This window comes from Tinamus guttatus, unplaced genomic scaffold (genome assembly GCF_059628265.1).
Source record: "Tinamus guttatus ecotype Peru unplaced genomic scaffold, ASM5962826v1 Tinamus_guttatus_pri_ptg000384l, whole genome shotgun sequence".
Classification (NCBI taxonomy): Eukaryota; Metazoa; Chordata; class Aves; order Tinamiformes; family Tinamidae; genus Tinamus; species Tinamus guttatus.
In genome coordinates this window covers 772542-799367 of record NW_028288918.1, presented here as the reverse complement: position 1 = coordinate 799367, position 26826 = coordinate 772542, and the positions used below count along the sequence as shown (strand labels likewise).

General features: G+C 33.7%; 1 protein-coding gene across 1 annotated transcript in view; it reads right to left on the bottom strand.

Moving 5' to 3' along the window:
• Nucleotides 1–24794, bottom strand: part of TMPRSS15 (transmembrane serine protease 15) — a 51125-nt gene extending 26331 nt beyond the window's left edge. The window contains exons 1-15 of the mRNA XM_088530631.1: nucleotides 24650–24794; nucleotides 22401–22531; nucleotides 22025–22092; nucleotides 21165–21209; nucleotides 18551–18693; nucleotides 17227–17271; nucleotides 15073–15114; nucleotides 14669–14710; nucleotides 12519–12638; nucleotides 7492–7600; nucleotides 6917–7026; nucleotides 5344–5481; nucleotides 4418–4567; nucleotides 2076–2181; nucleotides 1447–1597 (exon numbers count right to left, since the gene is read on the bottom strand). Of these exons, the coding sequence (XP_088386757.1) occupies nucleotides 1447–1597; nucleotides 2076–2181; nucleotides 4418–4567; nucleotides 5344–5481; nucleotides 6917–7026; nucleotides 7492–7600; nucleotides 12519–12638; nucleotides 14669–14710; nucleotides 15073–15114; nucleotides 17227–17271; nucleotides 18551–18693; nucleotides 21165–21209; nucleotides 22025–22092; nucleotides 22401–22531; nucleotides 24650–24794 (1545 nt within the window). The remainder of the gene's footprint in view (nucleotides 1–1446; nucleotides 1598–2075; nucleotides 2182–4417; nucleotides 4568–5343; nucleotides 5482–6916; nucleotides 7027–7491; nucleotides 7601–12518; nucleotides 12639–14668; nucleotides 14711–15072; nucleotides 15115–17226; nucleotides 17272–18550; nucleotides 18694–21164; nucleotides 21210–22024; nucleotides 22093–22400; nucleotides 22532–24649) is intronic.
• Nucleotides 24795–26826: the final 2032 nt, after the last annotated feature.

Genomic DNA, 26826 nt, shown 5'->3' with positions numbered 1-26826 from the left:
AAACCTCATGAAATTCTACAAGGCCAAGTGCAAGGTCCTGCACCTATGGAGGAATAACCCCAGACACCAGTACAGGCTGGGGACCGATGTTCTGGAGAGCAGCTCTGCAGAGAAGGACCTGGGCGTCATGGTGGATGACAAGTTGACCATGAGGCAGCAGTGTGCCCTTATGGCCAAGAAGGCCAATGGGATCCTGGGGTGCATTAAGAAGGGCGTCTCCAGCAGGTCGAGGGAGGTGATCCTGCCCCTCTACTCAGCCCTGGTGAGGCCACATCTAGAGTACTGTGTCCAGTTCTGGGCTCCACAGTACAAGAGGGATGTGGAGCTGCTGGAGAGAGTCCAGCACAGGGCCACAAGGATGATCAGGAGCCTGGAACATCTGCCCTATGAGGAGAGGCTGAGGGAGCTGGGCCTATTCAGCCTGGAGAAGTTTGAGAGGGGATCTAATCAGTGTCTATAAGTACCTCAAGGGAGGGAGTGGAGAGGATGGTGCTGGCCTCTTTTCACTGGTGGCCTCTGACAGAACTAGAGGTAATGGCCACAAACTGAAACACCAAAAGTTCCACAGGAAGTTAAGGAAAAATTTCTTAACAGTGAGGGTGACAAGAGAGGTTGTGGAATCCCCTTCTCTGGAGATCTTCAAAATGTGCTGTAGGTCACCCTGCGTGTTCAGGGGGGTTGGACTAGATGACCTTTAGAGGTGTCTTCCAACCTTAACGATTCTACGATTTTGTGATTCTATGACCCTACACCATACATTTGCTAGAAATGTGACATAACCAGGTCAGAAATGCATTTGCTTCCTGAAATGGTAAATGCCTCTTTCTGGCAGTATTTTGCATTGATAAAAAACACACTATAACAGGACAAGCCATTTCAAATACCTATAAAAATAATTTGGTTTTGGAATAGAGTTGCTGAAGGAATGGTCTCATGTAATTCTCCCAGAGAATATTTTCTTTGGTTTACAGATAAGCCAGGTCAGTTTGCACCTATCTGTTGTCAAATATAGTTCTGTCTGAACTTCTCTAATTAATTAGTGCAAATACTGCTTCAGAATCTAGAGTTCCAACTTAAGTCTCGGTATGACTAAATGTTGCACACTTCATTCACGGTTAAGACTTTCAGATCTGATCAGATTATGCTAGGCTTTGAACACTCTTTTCTTCTGTGTAAAGCTCGCTTCAGTGATAACATTAAAGTTTTCTATTTATTGCAATGGAAAATAGAAATACTTATAACCCAAGGAAAAAAAATCCAAATGGGGAACCTTCTCTTCCGCATATTAATATTTGATAGCAATACGTATTAGTGTATTGTACATGTATAACAGGTATTAGTAAGCAACACTAAATACTGTTTTTTGGAGTTGTGACCATTGCACTCATTTGACAGAAAACCCTGATATTGATATAAAGAATAAAAAAGATTACTAGTTTGACAAACCTTAAAATCAGAGGAGTCATTTAAAGTTACTTGTCCATAATTCCAGTTGTTTCCATAGTTTCCTTCTTTCTGGAATACTATCTTTTCCATATCATGTTTATTAATTATGCTAACGCTCAAACGGTAAACATCAGCACCATACATGTGATACCTACAAGGGTAACAGCAAAAATTTGTTTTATTAGATCACAGTGAAATTCCTCCAACTTCAAGAAGAATATCAAATTATTAATTTTACAAAATATTTATGAAACCAATTGTGCTGAGCAAGAAAATAAAATGAATCATCTGTTTAGATTTTTACTTAGTCTTTTGTTATATTTTTGGTAGAGCTCTAGCTAAGCTTCATGGCCAAAACATTTAAGAGATTTTTAATATAATTTCTGTATATAAATGAACGGTGAAGGGAAAGTGAAAGCACAGCTAAATTAAGACTAAGTGCAAGACTCAAACTGCTAATGTAGTATGAGGCTTGGAGTCTGAGTCTGATCATAGAAATCCAAATAGAAGGAGGCATCTACACGGACTTTAATTAATAATACATTTCAAATAAAAATATTTGGTTTTAGCCTAATATATATATATATACACTTAGGAATCATTTAATCCATAGAGGATAGATAACATACCAAAAGCTTAGACAAGATGGATCAGAAGAGACCAAGGGCAAACTCACAATCCTGACTTTAAGTTCTCCAAATAATCCAAATATCCTTGGTGTTGAAATATAAAATCCTGTAAATTAATGAACGTATTTTAGTGGACATAGCTGTCCTTTATAAAAAAAAAAAAAAGTGAGAACAAGTAGTTGTTTTTAAAAGTAGAGTCAAATGGAAAAGTACAAGCAGAGACGAATGATTTGGAAGATTCCTGACCCAATAAAAGTGAAAGATTATTCCAAATTATGTTTGTCAGTCAAAAACATATTAGAATGAACTTTCAGGCTCACAGGACATTGCTCAGAACTAAACATGAAATTGGAAGCTAGCCTCCTTGAAAACAGTGGAAAATTTGCCTTTTATTCAGCAAAATCAGGAATTATTTTGAGTTATTTTTACTTACTTAATAAAGACATATTCCTGATTGACAGTTGCGCATGGCTTTGCAGAAGGATTTCCTGACAGTTTATAATTATTATCACATAATAACAAGAAATGCAATGTGGTAAAGGAGGAAGGAGGTGAACACTTTAGTGAATATTTTATAGTAGCAGAAAGGAACATCAACATGAAAAATACATCATTTTGGAAATGTATTTGTCAGCCAGTTCTGAATTGATTACTATCAGCTTGAAGTCTAGACTTCCTTTGCAATGTGGAAATATAATATGACACCAGAGTAGAGAAATACTGTAATTTCTCACAAGAAAAGAAAAATTAGGCACAGGTTTAAAAGTCTCAAGATGCAATTCTTTATTGAAATCACATCTGTAATGTTAGATTTCATATAATCTACAAATCTATATATTTATATATATACATACACACTTAAAAATACAAAAAGTTTTTTTAAATATAAATATATATATTCTATAATATATATATTACATTTGCATAGTATTATATATCTGTTAGAATAAATTATTATATAGCCTGTACCATTTTGGCATGAAGCCTAATGCTGCATAATACAATCAGACGTGGAGAAAGTGAACTGAAATTTGAGTTTAATTTGTATAGAAAATTTGTTTTTTCAAGTGTAGATCTGAAGTATTATACAATTTTGGTTTTGAGGCTGGTTTACTAGTATTAATTCTCTTGCTTTCCAAGAGTAGAGAATAAATACTGCACTGTCTCACTGAAGATATTTAATACCGACATATTATAATGATGCCAGTTTATATGTTTATCAAATGGAGGTATCAGATTTGCTACCTCAATGGAGATATCAGAAATATGAATATTCAGAACAAGAGCAACTTTGCATATGGAACTGTCATTTTAGATCTAGCATAGTGAAAAAATCTTTATCTAGAATAAATTTTGAAGACATCTAGAAATCAGCTGAGTGTTTTGTTATATAAATTTCATGTTCTTTCAGCTGATTCGTATTCTAGGAATTGAGCATGAAGATAAAAGTGTTCTGCTCACTGCTTAGACATTTCGCATTTACTCAGAGTGGTGAATAATTTTCATTAAATAACATATGACTATTTTCTTTTCCTGAAGGTAAGATTTATCAGAATAATTTGCATTTTTTCCCCAGTTATTTAGTTGTCACAGAATAAATTCTAAGTCTTGCAGAGAATAAATATGATCAGAGTAAAAATCAAATGATGTTAGCTAGTTTTATTTAGACTGACAAATAAGCTCAGAAGACATTTTTATTCTTTTCCTATTGAATCTAAAACAAATTTTTAGAATTAAATTCTAGGATGAACATTCATGGTACATATTCCAAATCTGATTCTTATCAGTATTGTCTCCTTAATTAAAAACCACATTTAGTGTGATCACTCTTCCAATTAAGATGTTTGCTATAGCAGTTACTGTAGTGTTTGTGTGTTGTGCATAAGTGTGTTGAATATTATTTTTCATACGGTGCAATTTTAACTGGAGACACAGGTCCTATGCAACATACAGGTCAACTTTTCAATATTAGAATTATTCTGTGATAACCATTTTTAATGAGCAGGTACATATGAAATTGAAGTAATCTCCCTAGAATTTTTTTTTTTTGAGATATACATACATATATTTAATCTATGACACTGTTGCATATTAGAAAGGCTCTTTGGAGTCTTTGGAGTCTTAATAACTCAGAAGGCTCTTTGGAGCCTTAATAGCACTGAAACACTTCAGTATCTCACACTTTATCACTTCGGATGTTCCTTTAGTTCAACTTTTAATTTTGGTATATTTACACAAGATGGCAATGAGCTATATAAAGCTTTTTGTCTGGGAGCCCTCATTCAAGAACTGATTGAACATCACATCTCTTCATAGTAGAGAAAATTATATAGTTGATTTACCTGATATGTTGCCAAAAGTATGATCAAAATCCGGACCAGTCAAAGCGGGAAAAGTAGGGCCGTAAATTCTCTCCCAGTCTGAATCATCTTCTAAATCTTGACTCCAGTAACAAAAGCCATCTTCAAAAGTGCAACTGACTTTCTCATCATCTGTAAATAAAAGACTCTATTAAATAAGAATGACAGAAACATTAAGTATTTGCGCAGAATTACATAAGAATGCACAAGCAATGTAAATGCTTAAAAGTGTTTGAAAACCAGACACCACAACGGCTTTCAATTTGAACTTCTAAGTAGCTACATTATTCATGTCAAAGTAGAATTTGTACCTGGCAAGCAATACGTGATCACCAATGATGCAGTAGCACCAGTGAGATGGCCCTATCTGTTCTGGCACTCATGAATCAACCTTATTTCTTGATCCTTTGCTAGCAGACTGGTGGGGGAATGAGAGAGGGTGTGTTGCGCTGCTAACCCTAATGGCCAATCCCACACTTTTCCCCTTTTCTTAGCCAAGGCTCCCAGGCTGCTCCAAGTGAAAGGGCTTCCACTCACAGCTACCACCTGAATGATCAGCAGAAAAATGATGTGCTCTATGCACCAGTAACACTCTTGTCCTTCACCTCTACAACTTCTCTTCAATCTTTTATATTTATTGTGGCATCCTCATCACTTTCCTTCCTATAATATTTTCTCAGTCCACAACAAGATCCTCCACAACACGAGAATCTGCTGTCCCTTTACTCATAGTATGCTGATATCAGTGATTTGATCGTTGGTAGGAAGAAGTCCTTTAGAATGAATTTAGTTATAGGGTGGAGATCAGAAACGATTCTCCCTTTTCCATCCCTGCTCTTATCAAACTGAAAAAGTACATTCAGCAAGCATTTCCAATAACAAACAAATGAACAAATAATTGCACTTACTGTTTAGCTCATTTGTATTAAATGCAGTATACGATGTGTTAAAACCATCATGATTTTCAGAATAATCTGATTCAAATTTTACTGTGGCCTCATTAGAAAAAATGTAAACTGTTTCAGGATTAGTCCCTGAGAGAGACGCTGAGAAAAATAAAGAAAAAAAAAACTGTAAATGAACTGACAATGAAAAGTACAATCAAATGCTTATTGATGTTATAAAAATAAACTGGACTATTTTTTGGAGTCTTGAAGAATGCTTCCTCTGTTGTACTGTGCATCTTGCTTAAAACACCTTCAAAACTCAGAACCGCATTTACCTCTTTGCCCACCATAATTAGTCTACATAATCCATCTCACAAAAGCAAATCTTGAATTCTTTCCTGTTCAGTGAAAGCAGTTTGCTTCCACTGTTTGCCTACAGCAGTCCTTCCCCAATTTCAGATAGTCTTTCCTTTTCTGAGTGTTTTTCAAAACCTTTTGTCTACATGCAATACTATAAATTTAACATAATGCCAAATTATTAAAGGAAAATCAATGGAAAATTCAATTCTACAATTGCATATGCACTCTTCTTCCTTCTCCTGAACAAGTTATTTCCATTTACTTAAATGGAGAGGCTAAATCTGGAGATGTATTGTAATCCTTCTTTCCTTTTCATTTGTTTTTTTTTCTCTTACCTGGTGATCTGTCCCTCAATTTTCAAGGTTTTAGACCACTGATAGGCATCTTTAACATTGTTTTTATGTGTTTGTAACATCACCACTCATTTCCATAGCATCCCTCAAGATTATGAGAGTTAGTGGTTGCTTCAGAGAAAAATACTGAAACAATGTCTCACATGCAATGCAAAATCCTGAAAAGGGATTAAGTTTGGAGTGGCAGAAGGAGATAGAAATTCTCCTTTCAATATCTCAAAATTTTATTTTTTGTGTTTCATATTCATACTTTACTTCTGCTTCCAAAAATATCTGAAAGATCTCCCCATATCTGTATAAACCCTCATATGTGACAGAACTCAGTCAAAATCACTTAATTCGGTGGAAAATAGAAAAAATCCCAGGTCTAAAAAATAGGGTAGGCTAGGCTAGGCTAGGCTAGGCCAGGCCTAGGCTAGGCTAGAATAGAAAAGACAGAGGGAAGGTATCATCCATGTATCCAGGCTCAAGCAAAACAACACTATGCAAATAAACATGATAGCATCTTTGTACTTCTCCCCTCAGCTTCAGTTTAAATGCCTTCATGCCCTGGGAGTAATGTTAAAGAATGTTTGTGCAACATATTTCAATGAAGCATGGGCTCCACAGACAGTTACCTAAGATTGTTCAAGATAGATATTTAAAGATATTTAAAAATACATTTATTTATGAGTTAGGTAAGTATCTATCTCATCACTTCATAACAGAAAAGGAGTATTTCCAGTTCAATCATTTCCAGGAAAAACTGTACAAATTATTTCACTTAAAAATATGTATACACACACAAATACACACATTCTTTTGTTTCCACCTAAAAAAGCTTATTTTACTACTTACATCTTATTACTGGAAAAGTAAAATTGGTTGAAAAACAACCTTACCTCTTAATGTCTTGTTTTGCCCTTTGCCTTCAAAAATATATAACATATCTGAATACGACTCTGTATCAAAAGAAGTGAAGTTCAATTTAATGGATAATCCTTCAGGCACTCTAAGATAACAACAGAAAAACAAACTTCAGAATTCTACCTTCTTCAATAATTTTTTGTTTGTTTGCTTTGTTTTCTTTTTGATTTAGTAAACTAATTGTTTGCAGGAATGTTGAACTTCAGTCCATGGAGAAAAAGGTGAAATTACATTAAAAGTGTACTAATAAAAATGAACTATTTGGAGAATTTTTAGTTGTAAAATTACCAAAGGTGAGGGGCATAAACCTTTTGTAATGATAGAAACACTCTTACTACTGAGAAGTACAATGTTGGAAATACATCTTCTAAAAATTCAGAATTTAATATTCAGCTGGGTAGACTTTTTCTCTGCTGCTCATTACTACACTCATTTTTAGTATGTTACTGATGGAGTATTTGGGAATGAATGAAGCATAATGTTGACATGCAGCAAATAATATCATCTCACAATCGAACCAATGATAGAAAATTGTTGGAAAATGGCTTACTGTATAATCCATTGGCAAACAATATTTGCATTGTATGGTTTTGGATAATTCATAGAGTGAAAAGACCCAGAGGAATCAGTCAATATAAATTTTCCATCACATACTGTAGCTGTAAAAGAAATTATTATAAACATTTGTCAAAATGCATTTGAAAAACAGAAGTAACGCCCAAATGAGAGTGACCTGAGTTACTGACTTAGATTTCTTACCTAGCAAATGCTTTATAAGCTGTAATGGGGAGATAAACCAAAACACACTATCAGCTTACTCTAATTTTTAATTCAATTCTATTTGATCTAAGAGCACCATATGTGAAGAAAAGTATAAAAGATAATTCACTTTTACGTTGAAGATCTGGCTATTTCCATACTTACTTTCCTTTATTTTTACTTTTTGCATTTGTAAAAACAGGATCTTGCCTTAATAGTTCTATCTACCATTACTTTAAATCAAGAAGCTGTCCTTGAACTACCAAAATCAATTTGAGTTGTTTTTGAATTAATAAAAACAAGGAGGGATAGGGAGGGATACGATTGCTATCTCTACTTTTTAGAACTTCTTAGTTCCTCGTCTTACATGTTACTGTGTATTACTAAGTACTCAAAGAAATATATATTCCAAGCTTCCTGACAGTTATTAAGTTCGCTCATCTAAAGGAAACCTCATACTTAATTTTATATTTTTAAGGATTTTTACTGTTTTTCTTTTCTTTCACGTTAGTTTTTTTTCATGTTAGTAATACAGCGTGCAAAGGAGTGGTGTTCTTAATAAGTGTTAACAAGACTCGTCTTACAAAAGAGTTTGTGCTATAAACCATAGAGTTCACTGCACTGACAATAAAAAAAGATACAACAGATCATTGTAATGAAATTAATGATAAAAAATTTACTCTCTCCCACAATTCATTTCTATTCTTATTTTGATTGTTTCTAATTATTATTTCTTATAAGATATTGAGTGACTTGAAAACAGACAAAAAGATTGAAGCAAAAATGTGCTCATCTCTGACTAAAAGCTTAACATCTTAGGAATTGGCATGAAGAACAGACCATATTTCCCTGAAGAACCTGATGTTGCTCACGGTGCTTCCTAGTCAAAGCAAGGAGGCAGCTTTGGTCAGAGCCTGGAAGCCTCAGAGGCGTGAGTAAAATTCTGCCTCTCCCTGACAGAAAAAATGTTCTCCAGATGAGATAGGACAAATCTTTTGTAGCAACACTTTTATGACTTTCCCAAAATGCATCTCTCCCTGACCATTTCTACTTAATTAGACTGTACATAGTGAATATTTACATGATGTAATTCTATTATCAATGAATTCAAGAGGGGAGCTTCCTGAACTAGAAAATCAGATCAAGCCTGCACGTTTCAGCTGACATGTCCTTTCTCTGCCAGTGGCAATACATTACTTCCCAGTTTACAAATAGTTAATCTCTCTCAGTACTGTAGTAATGCTATGATATATTTAATAACAAAATGTAACCCCGGACATACAATAGCTGCAGCCTGTAAATAGAAACACCTCCTGGGCTCAGACTCCAGCTGCTCTTTGCTGATACTTCTGTACTACATGGCTGCTTTTCAGCCATACTGGCCATTATTAATAGAAGCTGTTAAGAGTTTCCACATTTCTCTGGAGACCCTTTCAATGAAATTGCTAACCGTACTGCTGTAATGGCTTTTTGTTACTGCATTCCATCACAGATCCAGAGAGAAACCTTTCAAGGTAATTTTAATCAATAAAAGCAACATATAAGGTACTCAGTTACCTGAACCTCTGCGGAGAATCTTACAAATGTGATCAAACTGTACTTAAAGCAGAAATAGACCATTAAAAGTTCACATTTCTATCCTGTATTTAAAACCACTAACATATGCAAAACTCAGAAGTACTAAAGAGAATAATAGTCAAGATAGAAAAAACAGAGTTGTTCAGAGGGCAACAACTCTGTTGTGTGCAAGAGAACTTATAACAGGAATTATAAATTGTATGTAAATCTCATTGAAAAATTCTTACAGACTTGTGAAAATCTAGAAAATCTCAACTTTTATATATCTATATTAAATTACTCTAGGGATAAGATATAAGTGAGAAATCAAAGAGGTAGAAAAACTGGCAGGTATCCCAGACATGCATATGTCTTATTGACATTTGCTCCACTATTTTTGCAAAGTCTGCTAGGAAATGTAAACGTGTATGTTCAGAGAAGCTATGAGGATGGAAAATTCTAAGATGCAAAATGTAAAATAAGGTGACAGCCTGAGCAACAACTTTTCCTCCAGCCAGAATTCTGGTATTTCCCGTAAGTTTATGAACTAAAACTGTGAAACTAATGATAACTGAAAGAATTCCTTGTGAATGCTAGGCATCAGTGAAAATGAACAGAGGCAAGTCATCCAGAGCAGACTGTAACTGCCACTAGTTTCTTTAGGATATTCTGCCTATTTTCAGGTGCATGTACATGTAAAAATTTTTGGCTCAGTTGTACATATATTTTTTTTTTTTTTACTGTTTGGTGAAATGTGACTATGAACAGCAAATAATATCCTGACTTCCAGAGGATCAGGGCACTCAGGTCTTATATTTGGCAGTGATTCAGGAAGAGATGCAATGCAGATCCAAAAGCCATGTGCGTAAGAAGCTGTGCTTCAGCTCAACAGCTCTGCTAAAATGCTCAAGTACAATTCCTGCCTCCTGTCTTCCACAGCAGAACTGAGTGATGTCTACATAGCTTTGAGCGTGGGCAGATGAGCTGATTTTTGTGTGTATCAACCAAAGTAGAAAAGTCAATTAAATTCTCTCCTACATAACTAGTGTAATTGTAAACCCAGACCTAACAATTCAAAGCAAACAAAAAGCATTCATTTTGATGAGATTCATAGTACTGCATTTTTAAACATCTGCACTTCTTTCAAAGATCTACACAAAAAGGACTCCACTAAAAAAAGAGATCCCAAAACAAAACCCACATCCCACAGTAACAGTATAATGGCAGAGAAGAATGACTGAATAATTCTTTGGGATTGTGTTGCCTCAGCAATTACAGTGGAACAGAGGTCTTGCTGAGGCTACTTTAGGAACTTTCGATTCCCTGAACTGCAGAGTGAACTCCTTAGAGCCCACTGTTGTTAAGATATGTCAGGATATAGCCACTAATAGATGTGTTTCAAAGGATATTCTACCTAGCTACTTCGATGGATGTTTTACCAAAAGATTAGGCTCAGTGTTAGGGCCTCTCTTCTCTTCCGAGGAGTAGACTGCATTCAAAACAACAACAAAAAAAAAAAGGGCAGAAAATGGGCAGGTCTGCAACTCACCTCTTTCTAAAGAAAATTCAGTTTCTAGCAGAAAGGGACATCATATCACCTTCCTTCAGTATGAGACTGAATATACTTACATTCTTTTTAAAATTTAATCTTTTGTTTGTTGTTTTTAAAACCGAGCCCATCATTTTAAATATTTTAGAAAGCTCAGACCAATATGTCCCCACCATTATTCCCAGGAAAGCTTAGAAGGAAATTCTCACAGAATGCAAATACACTTTCCAGATTTCTCATAACCCTCTGGTGACAAAGGATATAAAATTACTCATTTAAAAAACAAATTCTGAAGTCTGTATGATTTTCTCATCATCTTGCACTCTTCACAACCCAATTGTTCATGTCACAATTGATTTCAAAAAGGTGTTACAGTGATTTATTCCCAAATACTTCCCCAAATTCCCAAATATTCCCAAATATTTTGTGAAAAAAAGAAACTCTCCCTATTGTCTTTAATATGTACTACCTTAAACTCTCTTTAAAATCCTCACTACTGCTAATTATTTCTCTAAGGGCAAATATTGACTATCATTTAATTTATTCCATATTTTTAATTATAGTATTTTAAGAAATTATATAAGTCTATCTAAAATGAAGAGTGCAGTCAATATACCGTTAGTTTAGAGACTCTATTTGTAGTTAAAGCATGGGGGATTTTAGCAGCAAATGCTAAATAGGTCTTTTAAATTTAATTCTATGCCTAGGAACATTAAAGTAGGCCTGAGTGTGTTATCTTATTTTCTGCCTAATTTTCCTGTATATGAGGCTAAAAGTTATTAATTCAATATCTTTACTTATGATAGATTGACAAGGAGAATACATTTATAGCTGCTCTTTTTATGAAAACATGTATCAGATATAGTATTTATATATTTGAATATTTATGCATCTTGGAAAATTTGTAAAGTGTTTTGTATGATGATATCTTAATGATAGCACAGGTTGGAGCTCTGAGTTTTAGTGCGGGAAGGTCATCAAGAGAAAACTGATTTTCCTTTATTTTATAACAATATTCCCAACTTAATGCTGTTTGCAAAAGCAGAAGATAGTACACTGACAAAAAAGTAACAGTTAATGCAGCAGAACATATCTGCTACCTTCAATATTCTAAAAACATTGGAGGACTTACTTATGTGATTTTACAAATAACTATTCATATGATTTGCCCAATTGTAGGTTGCCAATAGATTTGACAAGATGAGAGACCTGTGATTTTGTAAACCCTAAGTTTTCTAAACATGGCAAAACTTTCTGATCATATGGATAAAATAAACATTATAATAGCATCATCTTAATGCTGCAAATCATTATTAATCATCGGAAAAGAAACTTTTCTCCTGGCTCCAAATATGGCATTAGCTGATTTCTATGCTGGGTAATGTGATTTCATAACTATGTAGGGTCGTATTTTCACATACTTGGCTATAATGTTATTCGATATTACTGGCATTAAAATTCATGAAGAGTGGCTATACTTACATATTGTTTTATATTAACATGGCCAACTCGTAATTTTTTTTCATTATTTGAGTTTAAGATTATTTATTAATATGGATTTTTAAGAAAATTGTTTCCATTTACAAAATAAAGATGATTACACCATTCTTAATCATTCATTTCTCATAGACGTCAATTTCACTGTGCAGTTTAGTCTACTGACAAGTTTAAGTATGTTTACAAAACTGCACGACAGCGTTTTACATTCTTACCACATCTTTTTTCAGATTCATCTGAGCCATCTGGGCAGTCCAGGACTCCATCACAAAATAAGTCTTTTTCTACACAGGTTACACCATTGGCACAAAGTTCAGCAAGAGGAAGGCATTCAACTGAAATATGGACAACGGCAATAACAACACACGTTAATGCAGTTACACTACAATGGGAAATGTACTTGCATTTGGATACTCTGGCACAAACCAAATAAACCATTCTATTGTCTTTTATAAAATTGCATTTTTTAGAAGCTTTGAGTGAAATACCATAAAAGATAATTCGACACGGAGTTGAGAAAGTTAGGAGAAGTAACATTTTTGAAACTAAATTTGAAGTAGTTTTATAAGAAAATTTCCATTAATTCCCATCTCTTTGCATTGCCCAAATATACTATTTTACACATAAAAAAAGAAAATATTCAATTTCTTATACTTGACCAATGTGAGAAAACTACTCTTTGATTTTAATAACAGTCAAAAATCAGTGCATTTACTTGAACAAAATGCTATTCAATTTTTAACTTCAATATGTATACCCAAGTGTCAAACTTTGTCATGACAAATAAACCCATTTTTAATCAGACTTTTTGAAAAACTAACATCTTTAAGATTGGCTTTGGAAGCAGTAGAAATCTCGAGGGAGAAACACCCATTTTTTAAAAAGATTTATTAAGCTTCAGATTAAATTTAGTCTTAAGATAAGTTTTGGAGAAGAAAGAAAAATCTTGAACATTTCATTAAATTCCAGGAAAACTATTCACATCGCTCTTGTAGTTTCCTCTATTTGCTTTCATTATTTCCCTTTCATTATATCATATGTATATATGTACATATGTTTCAATATATATAATATTATATATATTATTTCTCTTTCATATATTATAAATATGCATATGGTGCTTCTCCCCATATGAAAGTTACCTACCCAAAGTTGTTAAGGATTTGCTTGTAGTGAGTTGTCCCAAACCTGGGTAAACACAGTCCAGAGTTAGAACATTACTGCTTGCTCCCCAGGATCCCCTCTGCACATGCTGGGACAGAACCATGCAGCAGCTAGTCTGCTGCTATGACATGTGCATTATTCAATGCATCCAAAAATCCCAAGTGTAGATAATTAGTAAACTGATCCTGTTGAAATTTCACTTTAGATCTAGTTCTAAATGCTCCCATTTTGACTCGAAGGTCAAATTTTCTTAAACAAGAACCAAAATATTTATTTATAAAACTAGTCTTTTAGTGTCTTTGTTATTCCATGCATAATATTCAGGATAACTGACAGAAAAAGACTACAATTTATGTGAATGCGTTGCAGTATTTCTTAGGGCTTTACAAAACACTTTCACTGTATGAAATACAGTTAAGTAAAGGAGCTGCCATCTTGCATTCAACTGATAGCTGGACCTAACCAAAAACATTTTAATGAGGTGTTGAAGGAACAGCAAACGAGTTGCCACAGATAAACAAAGATGCGATTGTTCATTCTGAATACAGAACAAAAACACTACCCATCATCGATGAATATATTTAGAAGAAGCTCAATATGCAAGGAAATATTTATGGAGGACATGATCAATTCTAGTTTTAGTCTTTCGAGCAGAAAAACTAAGCAGCAGTGCCATCTACTGATCATAAAGAAATTAACACATTCTAGTGAAATGTTCTGACTTTTTTCAAAAAAACAAATTGCGATGGAATGCAATATTAACAGTGTGTTCCTACTAACAAATGATATTAAATGAATTAGCAGCATTTGAAAATACTTATGAGTAATATCTTATATATTTCAGTGTTTAATAAAGCTTTCAAATATACAAAGAGCTTGCTTGTTTTTTTCATCCAATGTAAGTTAAAAAAAGTTTATTATCTTTGTCATGTTTTCTGAATTCCTCCAGAAATAATACAAAGCAAAAATGAGCACTTGTGGGATATATATATATCCCATACATATCTTGTTTTTAGATGGCATATGCTTAAAAGTCCTTTCTCTTTGAAAGGACTTGTTTGCCAAATCTACGTAACGTCTATGTATTATGTATTCATAGATAGAGGAGGCAAGAACTGGTATAAAAACAGTGTGTCCAGAAATGGTGAAAGACTAAAATTTGGGTGTTTTCTGAGCTTGCCGCCATATGAAAGTTACCTACCTAAAGTTGTTAAGGACTTGCTTGTAGTGAGTTGTCCTGAACCTGGGTAAACAAGTCCAGGGTTAGAATATTACTGCTTGCTCCCCGGTATACCCTCTGCACACACTAGGGCAGAACTATGTAGTAGCTAGTCTGCTGCTACGTAACATGCATTAGTCAATGTATCCCCAAATCCCTTGTATAGATAATGAGTAAACTGTTCCTGAAGATCAAATTTTGAGAAAAATGTGAGATAAATAGTGAAAAAAATCTAGAGTATTTTAAATTTCATTATTTTACATATAATGTAGTTCTTTTTGATCAAGCCTTATTCAGTCTTTTTTAGTAACTTCATCAGACATTTTTTCCCGTTTGAAATAACAACAAAGCTTTTTTTTCTTCAAATGATACGAAAAAGTTCTGACCTGCAGTTGGTTCCAGAGAGCTTGTAATTAGATTTATGGGATCTGTTGAAACAAGAAGTGATGAGAACTTCAGCATTAGATCTAAAATTTTTATGTACATTTATATATATATAAATATATATATATAAAACATTATCCAGCCAATTTGTTATTACAGTAACAGAAGAGCCTCAGACTTAGGTATTTATACAAATATATGCACAAATGTTTGTATCTATAGTTACACATACACAAATGCATAGATATATACGGAGATTTACATTACTCATTATTAAATAACAGAAGTACCTGGAAAAGATGGGATGCTTGTTTGTTACTTCTACCACACCTTGCTTTTAGTGACATTTTTAATAACAATCTAGATACTGAAGATGGCCCTGAGGTTCCCAGCTCCCCCAAAATCTTCATCTTGCTTTTTTGCATTAGCATGCCTCTGTAGTATTTTTATTTCATATATTACACAAATAGTATATATAGTACAGTATGCAAATATATAGTATAACATATATATGTATACATAGTATAGTATTTGAATATGATGATGTCCACAGCTGAAATTGATTCCCATGTTATTACAGATAATGGAGCCTCTCCTTTAAGCTCAGCTATGCTGAAAGTTAGTTTATGCTAAGTGGAATAGTGAGTATTCTGTGTTAGCGTATTTGAAAAGACAGTTCCTCTCACAGAAAGATAGGAGAGCCCAGCCAAAGATGCAGGGAGATTATAGCGCTGGATAGACCTCTCTCACAAAGCTGTATTCAAAAAATACATAATTTACAGCCTCTGGGTAGTTACCAAAGTACCTTATCCATACCTATCTACCTAACTATCTGTCTATATACCTTCTTTCTGTCATTAGAATATTTTAGAGAACAAAGCATTCAGTGACCCTAGAACAAGGATGTATGCATGACTGTAGTGAGCTAATATAACAAATACGTTGGAAGGAAGCTACAACTTGAAGGCTATTGAAGAAAAGCAGGATTGATACAGGGGCTTCTAAAAGTGTACACACAGATTGATAGAAGCCAGGAAAGTAAAAGCACAGCATAACAACAGAAGCAATGGCATTATAAAACAAACCACAAATGGCCAGTTACTGGAAGAAATCACTAAAAGAACTTCTGAGCTAGATAAAGCTGAAGTGTGCAGCATACGTAAACACATCATACCATAGACCGATAAAGAAAGAACAAATAAGCAGTGTTAACAAACACATCAAAAAGACTCAAGCATACTCAAATCAAGGAGGAAGGAATACCCACCAATATTACTCCCAAATATGCTGAAAATTCACAACTCCCTTCCCCTTCCTATGCCCTCACACCCTGCCCCATTTCTTCTTGAGAATGATTAGCAACATTGACCTTAAGACACCGAGAGGCATTGAAAGGACAATTATAAAAGAAATAGAGAGGAATGGGAAAAGAGTGTGTGAACAGTTTTAATTGTATCATTATTGGTAATAAGCTGTCATAATTGGATACTTTGGACTACACATGTTAGTACCCCTGTAATTGGTCTAAAAATAATTCTTTCAATGTTAAGACTATAAATCAAGGATCAATACATATATTCTTCTATACACACTGGCCTATATATAGGGTGTATTTCTTCACCTGCATAATTTGTATGAGGTGTCTGCTATGGTGCACCACCCTTAAGAATAATTTCAATTTATATGTGGTAATTGTACTTTGATCTAGCACTACAAAGCATCTACTGAATTTTTTGACTACTGAACTGTTTGACTTACTCTGAGAAGGTTTTTACTCTGTGAATTTGTGAGACTAAGAAGCTCTGTCTGCATCCTAAGACTGTCCTAAGAGTTCTAGCTATACTGGAATGAAAATCCATCCACATTGCTCAGAACAAAATTTCAGTTTATAGTCACAAGCTGGCTGACAGAGACTCAACTTTTGTTTTGAATCTTTAACTAAGCTCTTAAAGCTTTCACAGTCTTCACACTACTGGTTTCTCAAATGCCTAGAAGTGATGAAGTGCAGCTTGAGATGTCACTTACTGGACCTCTAGCAGTCAAGTCCCAACAGTCAAGGCAACTATAGTAAATCACACCGCTTGAACAGGAAGTCTTATATTTTTCATGTTTTATGGACAACAAAAAATAGCATCTGTTTTATTAAAGATATTAACCTGATGAAGTTAAAGGCAGCTTTGTAGCAGTATTCTCAGTGGCCACTGGAAAAAAAAAAAAAAAGTTCATTATAAACTCCCCTTATAATAGAGTCTGGAGTCTTATACTACCATAAAAGAAATTAGCAGTGTCTTTCTTCCCTCCCACTGCTGTTACTCCTGTGGCTGCATCTTCCTCCTCAAACTCTATGATAGTTCAAAGGAGCAATGGTCCATATTCATCCCTTTCTATCCTCAATCCACCTTCATTCTCCTACATGTAAAATGTCTTTATGTGAGAAATCTGTATCTGTAAATAGGATGCATCTTCCTAGGCATACAGATGAAATATAGGAAGCAAAAGTGCTCCGTAGGTTGTGTTAGTTTGTTGTTATTACATGATTGTTAATTAGTTCCACTTTTTTATTTTGTCGTGGCCCTCATGATGGAATGAACAGATGATGTCTCATTTTAAGAGAGATATTTTAATAATGCACAAAAAGAAAGTCTGACTGCTTCAAGGTTCACTATTAGATACGCAACCTCTTAAAATCTCCTCATAGTTTTATTTAATGGCATTTTTGATGTATAATGAGCAATCACTTTTCACAGTGATGTGCAGTTATTTAGAAGAACTTCTTATAGATGGTGCAAAGACAAATAAAGACTCTGAATTTAGCCTTTGAATATATGAAGTACTTAGCAAGAAATGCACCTTTTAGAATAGAGTAAGACATTTCACACCAGATGTTCCACTCCTCTTAAGGCAATCAGTAGCTACTTAATAGTATCTCAAGCAGGTCTTCAAATGTCAGCTAATCAACTTCCACTTCAAAGGATTCAAATTACTTTTTAACCTCGTCCTCAGTGAAGGATTGTTTTGAAGCTTACTGAAGTCAAAACAAAAGTTCACATTGCTATTGCTAGGCTTCCTTAAGCCTGAAAAATTTTGTAGAACTTGCATATTATCACTACATTTTTATATTTACAGAATTTAAAAACACCTAGTCTCTAAAGCCACATTATCTGTTTCACACTTACATATTGCTTAAGTATTAGAGAAGTACAAACTCTGTTCCTTGGGTATAATTCTCCTGAGGCCACACTCCTGTATTCAGTTTGTTCTTAATCATTGCTCCCATCCTCACTCACTGTAACTTGAAATATTTTTCCTTGTTCTTTAGCAAAATAGAATGATAATTGCCTTTACCTTGGACAATACAGTTGGGTCTTAATTATATCAATTAGAGGGACAAGTCCTTTTCTGGTTAGGAGCTGAAGTTTTCATTCACACTAACGGTAGCTCTCAAGGATTTAAAAAGTGAAAAATGTTTATTAGCATTACCTGTGATTTGTATGCTGTTTAGATCAACTTCCAAAGTCTGGGTAAGGCTAGTTCTGTTTGCTGCTATACCCCAAGCCAGTTCATTTTTTGTGTCTTCAGTTGATACCCACCGGGTAAAATAAAGGTAGAAGACTGCAATAACACTAAGAATATAAAACACGGGAGAAGATGGTTATTGAAACAAGGTAATTAAGTATATTTGATATTTAACTTTACCATCTAGACAGAGTTTTGCAAAAGCTTGAAGTGTTGTGACGTGTTGGTTGGACAACATGACACACAGAAATACCTCTTAATTTTCAGGAAGGTTTGAACCTGGAAGAACCATATTTTCTTTCTTTTTTACCTCTTAATATCTTTAGTTAAAAAAAGAAAACAACAACAATCTAAAACCTATTGATATGGATACAGTGGAGTTAGATTTGAATAAACAAAATAAATAGTTTATTGATTATTGAAGAGGTCTCCTAGTTTTAGCTTTAAAATATTAGTGGTAAACCTTGAAATATTCATGCTGTTTAAGTATCATAAAAGTAGCCACTTTGGTAAACCAAACATCTGTAACAATCTGTGGAAGCTACCTCTGTGAGAATCTCTTGTGACTACTTGTATTCTAATAAGGAAAGTGTAAGGGTTGAAACTACTGGTTGAAAATCATTGATTAAACTGTTCTTAACTTCTGTGGGACCTCAGTTTTATCCAGAATATTGTCTCCTTGCACTCTCCTGTCTTTTCTAGATCCAATTGTTATATTTTATACCTGTAGCTAGATATATTTGTTGGGTCAAGTATGAGCTATGCTTGCTAAAGAAGAGGAAGTTTCTCTCCATTTACTTAACTTAGGTGCAATCTTTTCTTTATTCTTAAGAACTTACACTATCCAATTCCAGCTAATTCAAAAGTGCTTTTTGATAAGGATTGATTAGTCCTCCCACTATGTTGAGCATAGTTCCTTTAATTTCTTACATGATTTTGATAATTTCTAGGTCATGCTGAGTAAATAAAAGATTTTATTGATGTTTTTACGAATCAGGGGAGTTTCAAGGGTGAAATAACAAGCAGATTGCCCAAATAGGTAAACAACCTTTTAATGAAAAGATTCAACTATAAAATATTTTTGAGACAAAGTAATATTTGAAGTATTTTCACAGTAGAAAGGAAGATATATGCTTTCTGATATATTAAAAGCTACATCGAACATTCATTGAGATTAGATTTTCTGTAACTTTTATGGTTTTTTGTCTCAAAATGTAGATATTGCATAGATCTGAGGCAATACAGATTTTTTCAGTGCAATTATCTGGATCTTATCCCATTGTTGATGGAAAGCAATAAGAAGTTGCTTTCTGACATAATTGATCCTCTCCTAAAAAAGACAACCAAAATTATCCAAAAAGATAAATACTATTTTATTTGCAGAAAAAACCTCTGTGTCCATTTCACAGAGAGAGAAGACTGGAAGGAACCTATTCCCACACTGCCTGTTCCATTCTCTTCACACTAAAAAGTCCTTCACAAAGAGACTCTTCTCCCTCTTTCTAAAAAATTACCTTTTTTTTTTCCCTTCTAATCCTATCAAAAGACTATTATAATTCAAATCTACTTCTTTTTAGCACATATGTATTTCTGCTTTGCTTATATCTGATATTCTTTTGCTAGCAGTCTCAACCAAAACTGAGAATTGACAATCTCTATCTATCCACCTAATGTTTCTACATAAAGCTTTCATATACTCTTTTCATCCTTCTATTTCTAGACTTAACAAATCAATATCTTCTAGTTTGCTCTCAGTTCCCTGGCCATCCTAGTAGCCCCCTCTGTACCTCTTTCATTTGGAACAAATCATTCTTTCTTGAACAGGGTACATCAAAATTGTACATGGTAACTCTGTTTTTTGTTGTTTTTTTTTTTGTTTGTTTGTTTTGTTTTTTTCTTTTCCTCAAAGATATTTATCATTAATGAATATATTTATAATATAGCATTAATGTTTTAACTCTTTTACCTTTTTAGAGACTGTTCATATTAGTGAATGACAATTATATAGAAAGGATAGCTAGTATATATAAGATTTCTTACTTCTCTCAGATAAGCTCTTTTACTGTTACCATCATTTGTCATGCAATAACATCTTTTCTTTAAAGTCTTGTGTACAGGGCAAATAATTTTGTAATTCATTTCTCAATATCTTTCAATTTTTCCAGAGTCCTGATCTTTCCCTTGTTTACAGTTGCCATCCATACTATGTCATCAGATTCTTCTTTAATATATGTACTTTCAAAAATTTTAAGTTACTAGCAATAATATTGAGCCTGAGCAACTTTCCATAAACAATCTCAGCACATCTCCTTTCCTTTTAACTAGTTTATTGCCAATATCACTATCCTTGTCCCTTCTCATTTTTCTTTCTAAATTGACAGTACCAGTGACTACTACATTTTCTTTTCTTCTAATCTTAAATGATGTTTTGTAGAAAAGGTATGCTTTGTAGGCTCTTTATATGGACCTAGCCAATCCCTAAGCCATAGCTCTTCATCGTTCATTATTCTACAGCAAAAGTTTCTAAATTAATAGAATAATTGTCTCTTCGTCCATATATAAGTAAATACGTAAATACCCAATTTCAGACTTCTTGGAGCTTTCAGGACCTCCTTCATATTCCCTTTAATGAAAAAAAATAGCATTCAGTTTACATTCATGATTTGCATTCAGTTTACAGTCACAGGAATAGGTTGGAAGTTTATCCTGAAACTATTTAATAATAGAAGACTGTACTACACACTTTGCTTTGCTGAATCTGGATCTCTACCTAGTGTTGATGGAATTAATGTCATGTCATTTACTGCATTTATTGCACTTTTTTATTATGTAGTCTTCATTATGACAACTGACAAAAGGATGCTGAAAATGAGGTTAAACAAGCTTTAACAAATGAAGAATATTACTGTGCCTCTATAGGACATGCAGGAAGCAGCTTTACCTGCTGTCAAATGACAGCCCCATTTACTAAGACCTCAAGGGATATGAATTAATTGGGATATTTGGCTGTGGAGGTACCATCACCTCAAATTATGCCTGAAAAAAATTTAGACCTCTATCCTGAACCTTCTTCAAGATGGAACAAATTGATAGCGATGTAAAGGTAGCACAACTAATAAACTTTGCTTTTTTTAAAAAAAAACTTTTTAGGCTTTTTAATTATTTCTTTCAGACATGGATGTTTTCTGGTTCAGTGGCTTATCAAACTTACTGACCTGATCAAGAAATGGTCATATAAAATTCTGAAATGGAAGTTTTTTCAGGGGAATGAATTGGTGCCAAACTTCTGACAGCAGCTCTTGAAAGAATCAGAATGAATAATACAGGATTTTCCAAACATATCTTTAAAAGCAAGGTATTCACAGCTATTTAAGAAGGAAATCACTAAATTGGACTTTTTCTATATTTATTTGAAATTTTTTATTAAAGTGCACCTACCTGAAATGCAAAACATCACATCTCTCAAAATCATTTTTCAGACGACTTGTTTGAAAAATTTCTTCTATCTATAGAGAAAAAAAAATCTTGGACCAACATAAGAATTAAAAATATACCTAGTTGCATATTGCAATCATGACTAACACACAATTTTTCTTCCTTATCAAATGTAGACTATGAAAGCTAATGTCTTTTTTTTGATGACTCACTGATCTTCACATACAAAAATATAGTAAGTTTTGGTAAAGTTTAATCATTAAAATATCCCCATCTGGAAAGAGAAAAAATGTATCAACAGCAGACAATGCTAGGAAATTAATGTAGTAACGTACACCTGTCTCATACTCTTGAATTAATTAGACCAGTGGGTTCTTACCAATCGTTCAACATCAAAGGCAAGGATCTTGAAATCATCTGATGAACTGTCCTGCAATCCGGGACTGAATGATGTCCCAGACAGTATCTTAAAAGTCCCCATGTAGCTGTGATCATTTCCATCTGCTTCAGCTGGATTATTAAAAATAAAATATTTTAATTATAGAAAGCATAGGAAATATACTTTGTTGATTTTATTACACATAGATCATCAGTATAGTAATGGTTAGCCCTTCTAGTCAGAGCTGCTTTGCCTAGTGCTAATTTTAAAAAGTGTCTGATCATTTTCATCTGCTGAAAAGACAATATTTATAACTATAAACATATTCTTATGAATGCTATGTGTCTGATTCTCATTACTTTCAGATTAAACACTGGACTTGTTGGGAGCACTGTGAGAGAGACAATTGCTAAAGAAGACAGTGATGTCAAGCTACAGGTAGCACACAGGGGACAAATGCATGTAGGAAGGGTGATGCCTAATGAATTATGATTTTTTGTGTGTTCTGAATTTAAAGTGCCTATAATTACTACGTTGACTTTCTACATTAAAAGCTGTGCATCTTTTATTTAAATGTACCTGATTTTTGAAGGCACCATTGAAGAATCTGCTTCTGTTAGACTGGTTAAACTATTTTTCTTTTATCACTGTATACGTGAAAATGTATGTACATATCTAAATGTTTACATGAGACTTTATGAGTTCAGTAGATAATTGGTTCCCACTGCAAATTTAATCTTCCCTTTTAACAAGGTACAGCATATGAGATATGCTTAAAAATTCATTATACCCCACAGTGTAACACTTTGGAAATGTTCAGATAGAACCTGAATTAACGTTGTTGATAGAAAATGCTCTTTGCTAACCAATGGCACAATTGTGATTTTTTTAGATTGTGATTGAAATCACTTAGAGCTAAAATGAGTTTTAGTACAAAAGCAGGTAACTAAAAAGTACTCTAATAAAAAGCTTGTGAATGAGGGCTTGTCAACCTAGTAGTATCAACTTCTTAACTGGTAACTCTAACCTGTTCTAAGTTCCTCAAAGACCATTTCATCTAATGACAATTGCAAATGTATTTAAACAAAGGTTTCTAAGTAGGAAGGGTGTTTTTTTTTCTGTTTTGTATGCCAAATATAATTATTTTTTAAAGGGTGCTTTAAAATTATTTGTACATGAGGAAATTCCTATCTATTCCTATCTTCTAAAACCAAGTAAGAAAGTCTTTCAATTCAAAACTTAGATGCAATGATACACCATCATTACAGATAAGCTCATTTTCTTTTACTAGAATATGTTTGTGTTCTGGTGATGGGAGTATAAAGCAAACAAGGAGACTAGTTTTAAAACCCAATTCATGAAACAACAGTAACTAAAAGACCAATGTTGCTAAATAGCAACATTCTGATAAAGCAGGATTTTCTTTTTCTGAGAACAGAATTTATGTTTTGAAAAATGCTGATATGCTGATATCTGTAGAACAAAGACCAAAAAAATGATGTTATGTACTGTTAAGATGTCAACTGTTGATGACTTAAGCAAAATTTAGTCACGGTTTCTTTAAACCAAACTTTTATTTTCAATTAAAATCATCCTATATATATTTAAATTTAATTTACTTCCAAAATCTGTAGTTTGACTGTATTACATTCTGAGCATTGATTGTGTATGAGAATCAGCTTTCCATACGGCTGGCAGCTGTCAGTACAATCTAGGATATCTCAAACACCGATATTTTACTTAAAAAAACATATCTTAATAAAGAAAAGATTCCAAGAGCTGCAGTACACCTAACATTCCTTGCAGACTTCAGTCTTTTTGCATCAAACCTTACACATGAATAAAAAGGTCCAATTTAGAAACAATTCAGAATATTATGTTCTCCATTCAATTGTTTCAATAGCCAAATTGACTCAATAGTCAAATTGAATTAACTCAATAGCCAGAAATTTTACAGCTTGGATCATATGACAAGGACCTTTTCCAAAGTCTGAGACACAAAAAATATTTTCTTTGACCTCAGCCAACTTAAGACCATGCTTTAACTGTTTATATATTTGCTTATTTTATTTACATATGTTTCCAGTGGAAAAATTGAAGGAGAAGAATGTAAACAACAACAACAACAACAAAACAACTCTTAAGCATGAAAAACATAGCATGAAATCTGAAAACTATATTGACCAGGTCTGAAAAAGTCTGAACTTCTACCGAAGAACTCCTGAAAGGGTTAAAAGTCGAGTGCTTACCTTGTTTTAACTCATGGATCAGTAGCCATGAAAATACAATCAGTCCAACACAAAGGCACACAAAAACTGTGAGCAGAGAAGCAAATAAAATTTCGTAGTAACTGAGATGAACACATTTCTTATTGAACAATTTTCGTAGATTCATTTCTGTTTTGAAAGCTGGTATCAAATAAGAAAGGACAAAAAAAAAAAAACCCAACACAAATAACCCGAGAAAGGAGGGCAATAATCCACATGAACTGATATTTATAGGAGACGTCTGTAAATTAATTACACCATAAATCTCATTGATATTGTTTTTTACAGCATTCCTAAACAGTCATATTCATGCACAAGATATGCAAGTATGACTAAAAATAAATCTCTTCAGAAAAGGTACTAGAGTTTAAGTCCTAGACTAAAAACTAAAAAAGGGAGAGGAAGGTTAAAAAAAAAAAAAAGAAAGAAAGAAAGAAAAAAAAAAGGAACACCCACCCTGGAAATGTAAGGTAAGATTGATCACTGGATTTGCAGTATTTTCTCTCCTTTGGTGTTTTTGGTCTTAAAAAGTAACTGAATATGCATAGGAAATGAGTTGTTTAACATGGACTGATTCAAAATCTACTAGAAATTCCAGTCTATCCAGGCTGGACTTCCCCTTGAAACTTCCGCCCACTCCTCAGTGGACTTTTTGTTATGCTCTAAAACTAAGTCAGAGGAAAACAGAGAGTCTCAGCATTTATATGGCTCTAAATTATTTTTATCTGTCACCTACCTTTGTTTAACAAGAAAATAATTCTTTTTTTTTTTGAAAGCAAGCACATTTAAAAAGATACCTTGAGCCTATTTGTCCCCTTACACATACATATTTATATTCATATGTGTGTATTTATATATGTCATATATAATAAATACAAAAGGTGTTCTTAACCCTATTTCATCTCATATCATGACTCAAATATCCTGTTCTTTAGGATACAGACTAAGTTTATTCTTTCTTAATGAGTCAAGATCATTGGGCTGCCCTGCATTTACTGCTAGGACTCAGATCAGCTGAAACTTGAATGTATCCTCAAAATAAAAAAGCAAAGTCCTGGAGCATCTTGTTAAATTTGTTTTTAAGTAAATCATTAGTTATTGACATCAAGAGGCACCATTATTGACTTTCTTTAATTGTATTACAAAAACAGATTTGACTAAGGAGACTACTGTCAGCCCAAGACTTTTGATTTATAGTACTTTAAATTTCTTGAGTTCTTTAAGAGATGCCTTCGCAAGTCCCAGTTCTCAAAGACCAGGAAAAGAACTGTTACAACCTCTAAGATTCTTACTTGGGCCTTCCCTCTTTCTTTCCAATATCTATACTCTCCATTTCCATCAGTTTTCCGGTAACTGGTGCCTCTCTTTTCCAAATGCTGACTTGGACAAGTTTCCCTTTCCATTTACAGGCATAAATGCTGACAGTCCCCATTTCAAAAGAGATAGCTGAGGGATGTGATAAAATAAACCCACATTTAGGACTTCTGGTCCAAAGTCAAAACAATGATTCACAGAATGTGAAACATAGATTGAATATGATTTTTCTCTTCCAGATTTGATTTGTTCAAAAGTTTTGATGGATTAAATTTGTACCAAAGGACTTTGGACTGCAAGACACATTATTTGCTCATGTTTCTTTTACTTTATTAAGGATGCAGCATTGGCCATCCACGTCACTAGCTTTATCAGTCTTACCATGGCATTCCCATTGCCATGGGATGGCCTGGCAAGAAAATATAAAACAAGTATACATTTGATAATGTCTTCTCTAATTAGTTCTCTACATACATGATGAAAGGACTGCACCTTATGCAGAATAAATGTTTTACTGCAGAACACTTTGCTGAACTATGGTACAATAGACTCTAATCTTAAGTGATTATTCAGCAGTAACTTGAATACACCCTCCTTCCAAGCAATTTAAGTTTCTGGATTTCTTTGGCCATTCACTTTTTTTTTTTTTTTTCACAAAAGTTTAAAATACATCTAATACCTCATTTTGGTCTTACAGAAAAAAAATGGTAGGTTGTTCCGCATCTAGTTCATGTCGCATGAGACAATACTAGAATCTATTTTGTTCCTAATCAGTCTTCTATCACGAAGCTCAGTTCTGTGCAAATAAGCAAAGACTTTGGATTCCTCCAACAGGCTTTTCATGC